Source organism: Dipteris shenzhenensis, chromosome 4 (assembly GCF_047967505.1).
Source record: "Dipteris shenzhenensis isolate YYH24624 ecotype China chromosome 4, Dip_SZ_1.0, whole genome shotgun sequence".
Taxonomy (NCBI): Eukaryota; Viridiplantae; Streptophyta; class Polypodiopsida; order Gleicheniales; family Dipteridaceae; genus Dipteris; species Dipteris shenzhenensis.
In genome coordinates, this window is record NC_141599.1 from 7,466,482 (window position 1) to 7,478,930 (window position 12,449).

Sequence of the window (12,449 nt, forward strand, 5' to 3'; positions counted from 1 at the left end):
AGTGAGAAACAGTAACTTGTCACTGATCTCTTGCTGTCCACATCTCCTGCCCAATATGAGTCACAGAATCCGGTCAAGATGTTGCCCTTGGTATAGGTGATGCCATAATCAAGTGTGCCTTTGATGTATTTCAACACCCGCATCCCTGCCCTCCAATGGTTCTCCTGGGGCTTTTTGGAAAACTTGCTTAGTATACTAGTCGCAAAGCTGATGTCCGGCCGCGTGTTGCACAAGTAAATCAAACTGCCCACAAGCCTTCTGTACTTCGCTTCGTCCACCAGTGGTGATGAATCCTCGTTTGAGAGCTTCACGTCAACCTCCATACGGGTGCCAACTGACTTGCACTCAGCCATGCCAAATGCATTGGCTAGATTCGGTCTCGCAACTGGCTTCAAGTCCACCCCAGTAGCAGTATCCCAAAGCTCGTATGCGCTTAGGATGGTCTTCATCTTGAACTTCCAGAGTGGATAGTTAGTGCCGTCCAACTTTTTGCTTTCGCTGAATGGTGGGATTTGCAGCCTTGCGAGCTGGGCCATGTCTCACAATCTGCTCGCAAACAGAAACATACTACCAAATCTTCTTGCTAGAGCCCAAGCTCTGATACCATCTAAGAAAACAATACAATGTCTGTGCTCAACAGATAATAGGATCCCGTATGCAAGAGAGAAAAGCAAATAGTATGGAGAATCAAAAATTTGATTACTGTAAAACTGATACAATAGATGGCGCTCCCTCCCAGCTGTGCGCTCCTGTGTGAGAAGCTTCAATGGCATGCTGGAAACAGTAGAGGACGGAGGTTGGATGCTAAGGAATCAGGATTGGTGTAGCCAGTGATGATGATGGGCTTCACAGGCTTGCTCTTATATAGCCACCAGTCATAGTCAGTTAGACTCAATTGGCAGACCGACTCAGTCGGCCCAAAATGACTGATTGGAGGTCGGAAATAGGCCACCGACCACACGTTAGAACTGTGGCGTAGATATCATCAGGCCACACATGGCCCCCATCTGGTGTCCAAACCAAGACCTACCAGATAAACGAGCTAGTCAAATGCCTTCTCCTCATATGGGGGGCTTACAAGTAGAGTTAGCTGGTTCCCGCATAGTTACACGAGAGTGGAGTATTGATATCTAACAGTAAACTCCACCGGAGTGCGAATGATGAGGAACATAGAAGTTTTAAGACCTCCTGAGTCCATCGAAACTGACAAATCTGCAAATGGTTGCTCCATACTTGAGTTCCAACACCCGAGTAGAAAAACGTTGAAACTGACACAGTGAGTCAGAAATCCAATGAGATGATCCAAAATTCAAGAACGAAGGTGTTTCCAAGCTCCTAAAGTGAAATGGACACCAAAAGCAGGTAATGGTTGCCTTTACAAGTCAATACGGAGTCTCTATCATCGAACGGAACAGGAAAAAGCTAAAAAAACGACTTTTTCTTTGAAAACACTTAACAGGCTCTCAAAACCACTTCGCAAAACCAAAGTGACTTTTCCAAAGGTTCCTTCAAGGTCTCTGTGCACTCAAATGTAAGTAAAGTCACGCACAAAGCTTCGCACAGAGCTTCTCCTTCCTCCCACAGAGTTGTTGAGCTTCCAGGCATTCATGCACGCTCAACTAGATCACTCGGGCTCTGATACCCGTTGAGAGTGCTCTCAATGAAAGCAGAATGGAAGAGGGAGAGAGAGAAACAGAGAGCCACACAAGTTTTTGGTGGGAGCAGAACACCCTAATCTTCTTTTCCATTCATTTATATATGTGTTTGAGTATTGTACATAACCGGGGTAAAGGCACAGTGACCTTTAACCCCCACAAAAAAGAACTAAAAATTAATACTAACAAGTGCTATTACTTTGGTCCAAAAGTCATAGAAAGTACTAAATAGTGATACAAAGAGCTAAAAAGTGATAGAAAGTTCTAGAAAGTCATGGAAATAGCCAAAAAACGTGCCCAATGTTGTTTAAAAGTGCTCTATCACACTACTCAAAGTGTACTAAGAGAAGGTGAAGAATGTTGAAAGTTTCAAAGAGTACTATGTGTTAAAAGTATCAAAAGTGACAAAATTTGAAAATAAGTGATAACATGTTGAAAAAGTGCTCAAAACTTGCTATAACAGTGAGCACTCCAAATTTTGAAAACATCCAAAATTGACGTGACTACACTTAATCCATTATAGATTGAATGTATATGACTATTTGAATACATCTAATGTATGTTGTTACATCTAAACTGCTTTAACTTTTTGGTCATTCACCAAATGTACTGAACACCTTTCTCTTTGTAAGTTTGGTAAGGGGATGACAAACATATAATAAGTGCCTTAAAAACCTATTGTTCCACTTAATTTGTCCAATAAACCTCATCAATTACTTCACATTCTAGGGTTCTTTGGCTCCTTAAACAGCTTTCACTTTTTTGAGATCAATAGCCATTTTGTCTATAGAGATGATAATGCAAAGCAATACTCCACTATTGACTGCAAACACACATTTCATTGGATTTAGGCTCAATCTAGCCCTCTTGCACTTATCAAAACAAAGTTGAAGGTGTTGAATGTGCTTATTCTTTTTGTCACACACTAAAATTGTTCCAAAAACTCTCACAAATCTTGTGAAATATGGCCAAACACTTGTTGGATTCAATACTAAAATGTGGTAGGTGCATTTGTCAATCCAAAGCTCATGACATTGCTAGAAAATACTCCCCATTCTATTACAAAATGATATTTTTTCATTGTCCTCTTCTACAATGTATTTTTTGTTATAGCCACTAAAACCATCCACAAAACGATATACCTCATGTCTAGTGATAGCATTAAGCATTGTGTTACAGAATGGCATTGGAAATGGATTTGTGATTGTGGTAGTATTCAGCTTCCTATAGTTTAATGCAAATGTGCAATTTGCCATTCTTCTTTAGAGCAGTGACAATATGGGTGGACCATGTGCGCACAATGAGCGATCGAGTAAGAAGCACTTTGAAGACTTGGAAAGGAAGAAAAAGAGAGAAGACACAAGGGAGGTAACCTTAAGTGACCTTCATTTCCAATAGAGTGATACTCTACTCAAATGAAACTCCATATTCTATACACTCAAGGGAGAAAAAGAGGTTTCATACATACAAGAGGGAGTGGGAGCTCTAAGACTACTCATAGAAAGAGAATAAACTAGAGAGATACTCAAGAGTCTACATGAAATGATATTTGCGAGAGAGAGAGAGAGAGAGAGCTCATGGAAGAGGCTTGAGGAGAGTAGAGCTACAACAGCATAAGGCTCAATGGTGGAAGAGATGTTGAACAAGGGAGAGGAGGGCTCCTTTTATAGAGATTTTGTCACCCTCCTTCACCGATTTACAATTGCTACCTGTAGATTCCTTTCCCCATCAACAATCATATAAGCTCGTATGTCACCATCCATGTCCTTTTTGGCTACTCTTTCCATGTGTCCCATCAAAATATGTTCAAGACTATTAAAATATTGAGAAAGTCAAGTGTTTGTACATAGAGCCCATAGGGACCCTCTCTTTTCCATATGTCCACACCCTCCTTATTCCACATAGGAATTCTAAAAGGATTCCTCTTGACTCCACACTCTTCCACACTCCTCGACATGCCTTATGCTTGGCATGTGATCTCTCTTATATTATTGGAACACATGGACATGAGACCCACCGCTATATGACTCACTCTTCCTATTTTCTGAAAACCCCATAATATTCCATACACAAATAAATATGTTTTCTGAGTTGTTTGTGTGTGTGGTCAATAATGGTTCTCTGCCATGGATAGTCCATCCATAAATGATTGTTAGTCCTTTGTTTGAGTTTTCACCTTATTTGGACCCATGGGTATTTCCATATATAGTCATTGTCCAATCCTCCATCTCACCCCATACCAAGGTATTTATCATTCATACACATGGTATTTACAATGATCCATTCCACTCATCCTCACAATCCTATACAATCTCTTAGAAAATAGAAATAAGTGAGAGTCACTAGGCTATCACTTGATACTCACACTCTTATCAAACTTAGAGAAAAGAAATACAGTTGCCCAATAAAACATATCAATTTTTGGTGTCACAGTAGTACACCTTTCGAGTACAGTATCTTTCTTCACACTTTCTATAGAAAGTGCGGGGATGCTAATTTAAACAATTCTAAAGTTAGCATGGCAAGCCAAGAAAAGCGTGGCTTTAGTAAGAATTTCATGCTCTATATAGAGCAATTGAAGCCTCAACACCTAACTAAGGTGACTAGAAGCCATGCGAGATTGTTTGCTCAATTTGTGGCCTACTTGATTTTTGTATGCAAACCCTAACTCTTGGTTAGATTTAGCCCATGAGCTATAGTCTTCTTGTTTGTATGCACTTGTAGCTCCACATGTTATTAAACGAGTGGATATGTTTCTTGTTCTTAGTGCTTTCCTTTTACTTTCTAGTGTCTTACGTGGTCTATAACTCATAACATGAATTTATCTCCATTTGGGGGTAGAGATGACTCCCATGTATGGGAGTAATCCAGTTGGATAGACTCAAAATTATATGTATTCAACTTCAAAAATAATTTCAAGTAAATTTCATTACTTTGCATAAGGTATGTTTAGATCGAGTAAATGTGGTTTATATTATATCAAAGTAGATTTTTCTTTTAAATGCATTATAACTCTTCCCTCGAAAAAACACAAAATGGGAAGATATTCTCAGAATCCTCACAAAAGCAAATCTAGTTACAATAATTCTAGCAATCGGTGCAAAAAACTATGTTCTTCTTGCTCCTTTAAAGAAAAGTATCTGGATAAAAGACCATATTGAGTAAGACTATAGCAATGGATTTTCCATCACGATGGTGAGTTGGAGGTAAAGTCTTCTTGTCTAAAGTGTTCTGCAAACTCAATAGACTTTGCTGCTCAACAGTAGGGTTAATATTTTTAAGAAGTGTACGAGTGTCTCCACTCTGAAGCTGTGGATAGCCTGCAAGTGGTAACGAAGCCTTTTGGGCTTCCATCTGTATTGAATCTTTATGCCTATTTTGAAGCATATGCTTCAAAGGTTTATGAATATGCTTTAAATCTTTAAGCTTTATGCATATGATTCAAAGCTTTAAGGATATGCTTCTTGCCTTTAATAAGCATATGAATGTTTAATTATAATGCATTCTAAAGTTTAAATAAAATCTTTTCAAAAGTTTAAATAAACTCTCCCATTTCGTTTCGTGAAGGATGGCGAGTGGAGGATCAAGTGGTAAGAAGCAACCTTCCTTTGATAGTACTACCTCGGGTTGTAGTATAGATAAGGCTCGCAAATTACTCATGAAGCTAGATCCCAATACTAGGGTTTTCACATTAACTTATGATTTCATGGTTAGTTAAGAAAACAAATTGGATCGATAAAGATCAAATTGCAATGTTCACTGGGATTTCCCAAGAATTGGTAGATTTTTAGTTTTGTCTATGACCTATGGAATAAGGGAGATCCTAATATCACTAACATTTGTGCATCTTACAAAGAAGCATTAGATGTTTGTAGTCTTGGAGAGATATATAAAGAGATGGATGATTTGAAGCCCCACATCTAACCAAATGTAGTGTGCATGATAGTCAAGTGGACACTTGAAAAGATTGTGGATTAATGCTAGTTCTTTTTAGATGCCAAAAGGATTATGTCAAGAGCAACAAAGAAGAGAGCACAACTATTAAAGCTTGCTTTACTTGTTGCTAGGATCTACTCACAACCTCTATGGAGGATGGTTAAGTATCTTAACTGCCTTAGCAGTTAGAAATTTGCAAACAACTACGTTGGCAATCGGGTTGGCTTGCATTGCTTGTTTGAAGGAGGAAGTGCCCACACGCACTTGTGCACTCTTGTTTCCAAATGACGTTCACTCAAATGCTAGCAACTCACACAAAGAGTACATACCTTATGTATATAGAGCATCTCCAAGTCCTATTTAGAGCTTATGGCTTAATTTAACTTGACATAACCTTTCGCCTAAGCACCCTTATAGATAATAGCTATACTAGAAATTCACAAAAGGAGAATTCAACTCTACTCTATAGCACTCCCTCTAAGGAGGAACTCTAATAAGTAGATGCATTATTAGCATTGCCTTCCAAGGAGCACTCTGCATTCATTTTTGTGAAAAAGTGTCCTCTTAACTTCTAATTCAAGCAGACCATCCCCTTCTTTGCCATGTGATTATCCATGTTCCATTACTATCTAAGGCAGTGCTCATGAGTAGTTGTACTCCCTTGCGCTCTCCTTTCATTTTTGTGAAAAATCTCCTCATGACCGCTCACCCTTCTAACTCTAGCTATTGCTGTAGAGCCCCTTCTTTGCCCCAATAGTAGGTTATCCATGTTCCATAACTATCTAAGGCACTGCTCATGAGCACTTGTTCTCCCTTGTTTATATATTGCCCATACCAAGCATGGCTTGAGGACTCAAGGTACATCTAAAATCTATAGTTTTCACTGCAAAAGTCAGATCAACATGATTCCAAACACAACATTTTTAAAAAAATGCATATAAAAATCACATGCTAAAAAACCAAATCAATATATATCTTGAAAATCCACATTAAGTCACATGAAATCAAATTGTTGTTACCTTCCTTAAGGTAGTAATAGCAACATATGATTAACCTACATCAGCCTAACTTGACCTAACCCAACATCTCTAACCCAATCTCACTAATCCTAACCTAACACAACATAATCAAACTAGCTCTAACCTAACCATGGCAAGATCACCCCTCCGTCATAACTAGCCGATGGTCATCGCCATAATGGCTCCTGCGACATGAGCTTTTGCTAAGAGAAAGGTTGATGAGAGAAGGGATGTTGAGAGAGGCAAGGGGGCAATGAGGGAGGGGGAGGACAAGAAAAGGAGTGAGGGGGAGACAATGGGGAGGGTGAGAGGAGGAAGGGGGCCGGGGGGGAGTGGCGAGCGCAGGAAGGGGGAGGGAAGGAAGTGCAATGGAGGGAGAGGACGGTAGGGTGTGAAAGGAGAGTAGTAGGGAGGGAAGCATGAGGAGGAGGCAGGGTAAGCCTAGAGCCAGGGTCTAAAATCAATGACTTACAATCGACAACTCTAATAACCATACTACGAAAGCCAACATTTTTTTATTTTTGCATGAAAAATTCCTAGTCACCAAAACAACTCAATCTACAACTTGAAATTTCACATTAATTCATGTTAAGCTAAGTGCACTTGGCACGTAGCTTAACAAACTAAACTATACTAAAGAAACTGAATTAACATAAGCTTACTTCACCTAATATGAACCAACATAAACTCAATAAATGACAACTAACGAGGCAAAAGAGAAAGTGGGGGGAAAGATCGCAAGGAGAGCCAGGGAGGGGGATATCTAGGAAGGAGAGCACAGGGGAGGGGCAAGGAGATACGAGAGCAGGGAGGCACAAAAGGAAGAGGAGAGGAGGGAGGGCTGAGAGATGGTGAGGGAGTGAGAGTAAGGGGAGGTGAAGCTTGGCACGGAAGCAAAAGTATGCAAGGAGGGGAGGTTTTCAAAATTTTTGATTGACATACGACGTTAATTTTCACATTAACTTATTTTTAGTTTTAGGGACTTTTTTTTTGGCAAAACAAAATTGCATTATTAACAACATTGGGAATACAAAACCAGGAAGGCACAAACCTAGAAACTTACAGTCCATAAGGATTGATGCTAGCAACAATAGAATAAAACTGATAGAGCCAATTATTTTTCCTACTGAATATCTCAAACTTCCATACAAAGACTTCAATTACTTCCTCAAATAGAGGACTATTGCCACAAGTTTTCTGAAAAATAGTTTTGTTTTATTACTACCATATGCACTAAAGAGTTAAAGCCCCAACTAAGATTTTCAGGACTAATAAGTATGTTCGCATAACATTGAAGTAATAATAAAGAGCAATGTTCACCCAAAATGGAGATTTAAATGTAATCTGAATTGTTAAATTTAGAAAAAAGCCTTGAAAATTTGGAGAGAGTTACTTCATGTGTAATTTTGAGGTGAAAAAAACTCAAATCTTGAAAAGTTCAAGCGGTAGGGAAAGTGGGGGAGGATTCCTTTTCCACTTGGAAAATGGTGAGTGGGATGGCAACGGGGAGCCATTGTCCAAGTGGGAAAAAGGACTTCCCCACCTTTCTTGACGGTGGTGAAAGGCTTGGGGGGCTCCCAAGTGTCCAATTAGAGTACTTTGGGCAGGTATATTCGGAGGAGGCGGGTTCTCATTAGGAAGATTTTTTGATCCAATGGTCACTATGGGCCCCAAGCCTTTGACACTTTTGGTATTAGGGTGCAAAGATGTTTTTGGTGAAGAGTTCCGAGAAAGTTCCTTGGGGGAAAATATCTATTCACTCATCTCATGCCACCTCTTCTCCTTCGTAACGGCCGGCCCTCCGGCCTTTCCATTCCGTCCACGAGCATTGAGGCTCTCAAGTTTATGTTTAAATTTAAAAGAGGCCACGATACAAAGCCAAAGCCAAAGCCAAAGGAAAAGCAACGGACCTCATCTTCCTTTTTTTGCAAAGAGAACGGACCTCATCTTCTTTCTCCGTAAGTAACATTTGCTTCCCTTCTCCGCATGATTTCCTCCCTTCTCTCATTCTGTCAATGTCTGCATGTCGCTTTGCTTCTATCCTCTGCATCATTCCCTCCTCTATCTCATTCTGCATGTCCGCTTTGTTATCTGACCAGATTATGCCACCATCTTGATAGCATCACATCGGAGGCTGTAATCAAACCGACCCAGATCTGCTGAAATGTTAAGATTCCAAGCTGTCCCCGAGTGAAGTGACGACGCAACGTTCGCGATCAGAAGGGAGATTGCATGCAATTCTGGATCGTCGTTAAACCCTATGGAAGGGCCCAGCAAAGGGCGGCCTAGACATACAATGGGTGGTTGAATCAAGAAGATGCGTGATAACGACGGAAGCTTCTGCCTCCCGCTGTTTGCAAATTGGACATTCATAATGCAATCATGTGGAGTTTCAAAGGAAGTTCTGTCGGAAAGAAACAAGCAGATTTCTTTGGCGGGCTTGAAGTTGGAATTCCTAAGCAAGACTTTGGCGCAGGTGGAAAAGAGGGTTTTGCATTCGACCTCCCAGGCCACCCACGACTTCATTTCCAAAGCAGCTGCATTTGGTGTTCTTGATTGGAAGAAATCTATCAGAACAAACTGCATCCCTGATCTGCATAAGAAAGCTAAAAGTGTAGAACGGAAGGAAAAGAATGCCAAGCTCCCAGATGGGTTGGATGCCACTCGAGAAAATTACCAAGGCCAGATTGACCATTCTCCGGAAATAGCAGTGGAAGTAAATATCACCAGCCGAGTCCTTGGAACTCATATCAAGGACCCCTTGGGAGAATTTCATCCGTACAGAAGCTTGATTGATCTCCCCGACTTTCAACGCAATGTTACGAGGAGCTATATCAAGTCCACCTTGATAAGTCCTGGTAAGATCTGCTCTCCATGTTTAAGGGTTATGTTGCATCAACTGAGGTGATTGAAATTCAGACTGTGCCTGAGATCAGATCTTCTCTCTTGCAGGTGCTTTGGATTGTAAAACGAGTGAACTCTTGTCACAAGAATCTGACGGTCCTTTGACAGCATGTCTGCAGCCAGCAGTACAGCCTGATGAGCTGCCTTCCAACAACTTTCTTTCGGAGGAAGAATTCCGATTTGAGACATGCTCATTCCGTGAATCGCGAGGAGTGACCATCACCCATGAAACCTATTATGATGCACAAAGGGGATCTTCTACTGTATCCGGGCTGTATTGTGGGGGGTTTGTTGAAAATATTGCCTGTATCTGGAATGTCGCATCTGTGGAGAAAGTTGAGAAGGTTTCGGACAAAATGGCCCTGAGGATTCAGAAAGTCTACCGAGGTCACATGGCTAGAAGGCATGTTTTGCAGATGCACTCTGCGGTTAAGTCAATTCAGACTAGTTACCGGAGGTGGTTGGCTCACAAAAAGTACTGCTCGTTGAAAGTCATAGTTTTGAAAATCCAGGCAGTTGTCAGAGGAAAGCGTCTATATCGGCAATACAGGCGTCTTCAGCAGGCTACCCTACTATTGCAGCGGGCATGGAGAGTTCACAAAATGCTACAGATGAACCACCGCTTGAAACAGGAACAGACCCTAAGGCAGCAGGCATTGGTAACCATTCAAGACCATGTAAGGACAAGGCTCCCACACCAATGGCACAGAGTGCTGCAGTCACGTGCGAAACATTCTTCTACCAATTTCGAGGAAAAGAAGGCTTACATGGAGATACACAAGCACAAGTGCATGGTGCCTTTTCCTGCTTCTTTGTTTGGGGCAGAACAAAATGGCAGTAAACATGAGATGGATGATTGGAATGATGTAGCAATCGATCACTTGGATGAATGCCTTGACACATGCTTAGGGCGTTTGAGGCCCCTTCCATCTTTCATCCCTGTGTTTCTCAATTCTGACTCCATAGAAGAGCATTGCAACTATCAAAGCTTTACATACTTTCAAAGAGATTTTGCAAGCCATCGTGCTGAAAGTTGCTCAAGCCTCTCCGACTTGTGTACCAGAAACGAGATCAGTGAGAGAGCAAAGAATGAGCATGCTACAGGCATGCACAACCAGGTTCAACGACAAGAAGCACCCCAAATTCACCCAGCATCATTGAGTTCTGAGTTTCAGGTAAGCTCCACTGCACTTAAAATTTTGGCATAATGAATATATAGGAGGTTGAATCGATTCGATTCAAAGAAAAGCTCATGTTAAAAACTGATATCCTCTGTATGCCCATGCATTGTGGCCATTATCTGAAGGCTCTGCTTCTATTTTTAAACAGGGACTGTCCAAGCGAAAAGGTATGTTCTGTGGAAAGCAGAACAAATCAAAACTTGAACGCTTTGCAGAAGTCTTCTTGCTGCAACGACACATTGCTCAGCGGCAGCGACAAGCTCAAGTTGCCCCTCCTTTCCCCCTTGAAATGTCAGTAGAGCCTGTTGATAGGAAAGGCTTAGGCAGCAGCATGTGTGTGGAACTATTTGAAGGCGAATGCATACCGGTGAAGACGAACACAAAGACTGCTGAAAATCAAGATGGAAACTCTTTTGTAAAGCCATCCTCTTTTGTAACTCAACGGCCTCCAAAGCTGGTGGAGGGGGCTATTCAGCAAGTAGAAGGTGCAGATATTGCAGTTGATATTGATAAAGCTTGTTATTCTGGGGAGCCCCATGATCTCATTATTGATATCAAGGAAGCTTTTTTACATTCTGATGAAGCAAATAGACGTGCAGCTGCAGCTACAAACTCGTGCAGGTATCCACTGGCATCCACTGTAACTTTCATGCCAAAAATGAAGGCAGTGTTAATTATATTAGTTGCCATAGTGGTCTATACAAGGTCGATCTGCCATGGAGTTTGGGTTTGGACATTACCACCTGGCAAGGAGGATGCAAAATAAGTTTTTGTGAGAGCTACTAGTGCTGAGGGGAGGATTTTGGGTATGAGACAGTTTGTTGGTAAATCAGCTCTGAGACTGTGTGACACAGTTGACTGATTATCAGCTCATGATGGAATGTAACCAATCTAAGAGGCTCACACAAGGAGGTAATTGTTAAGATTTGTGCTCCTACAAAAGCCAACAAATACCTCTGTTCTTGAAATATTCAGCTCCCCTGATTGATATTGGGTATAAGCATTCATCATTCTCCGGCCCTTGGAAAACAGAAAGTTTTATAGTAAGATATTTGTTACAATTCTGTTAAATGGAGTTTAAAGGAAAAAACCTTCAATTGTGGTCACAACGGAACACTTTGGGAGGCTCCAAAAGTACAAATAGAAATGGAATATATTAGAGGCTTAGTATTGGTATGTTTTTCCTAGCATTGATACAGGTTGATGGCCCACACATGTAACTTAGTGCTTGTAAACTATGTGAAGAGATTAAGAGAGAGTCAAGGAGTAGAGAAGAAAGAAAGAAAGTTTGTTAATAATAAAGTCTTCTAAAGACCAAAGGGTCTATGAGACTAAAAAAGCTTGATACAATGAGATGAGGCTCGGAGCCTCTCACCAGGTATCAACATATGATGAACACAAGAAAAAATCCATGATCATAATGATAGCGATGCAGGAAGAGTGAAATCAGTCTAGCAAGGGCGGCGTATCCTCTACTTAGGCGGGCTTGTAGTGTTGGTTGCATCATGAAGATATGGAAAAAAGGACCCCTAAGTATGTGGGATGCAACCACCTTCACCAGCAACCCATATAAGGTGAAATGCTCTATGTGCATGCATTGAAGATCATTACCTTGGTTTTACCAATGTTGACCTTCAAGTCATGTTTCCCACAAAAAGGTATGAAGTGCCTTCAAGTGTCATTGGAGATTGTCTGTTGAGAGAAGCTTCCAAGCACCATAGTCCTTGTCCCATTATCTTTCCTCCCCCATAGTC

At 41.0% G+C, this 12,449-nt stretch overlaps 1 protein-coding gene across 2 annotated transcripts; it reads left to right on the forward strand.

Annotated features, from left to right (window-relative positions):
* Positions 1-8,380: 8,380 nt before the first annotated feature.
* Positions 8,381-11,788, forward strand: LOC147902405 (uncharacterized). Of its 2 annotated transcripts, XM_087374099.1 has the most exons (4): positions 8,381-8,568; positions 8,710-9,468; positions 9,563-10,689; positions 10,844-11,788. In XM_087374099.1, the coding sequence occupies exons 2-4, from the start codon at positions 8,928-8,930 to the stop codon at positions 11,459-11,461; spliced, it is 2,286 nt and encodes a 761-aa protein (XP_087230225.1). In that variant the 5' UTR covers positions 8,381-8,568; positions 8,710-8,927; the 3' UTR covers positions 11,462-11,788. The 2 variants fall into 2 exon arrangements, with proteins under 2 accessions (XP_087230225.1, XP_087230226.1); XM_087374100.1 differs by lacking the exon at positions 8,381-8,568 and having other exon boundaries at positions 8,575-9,468.
* Positions 11,789-12,449: the final 661 nt, after the last annotated feature.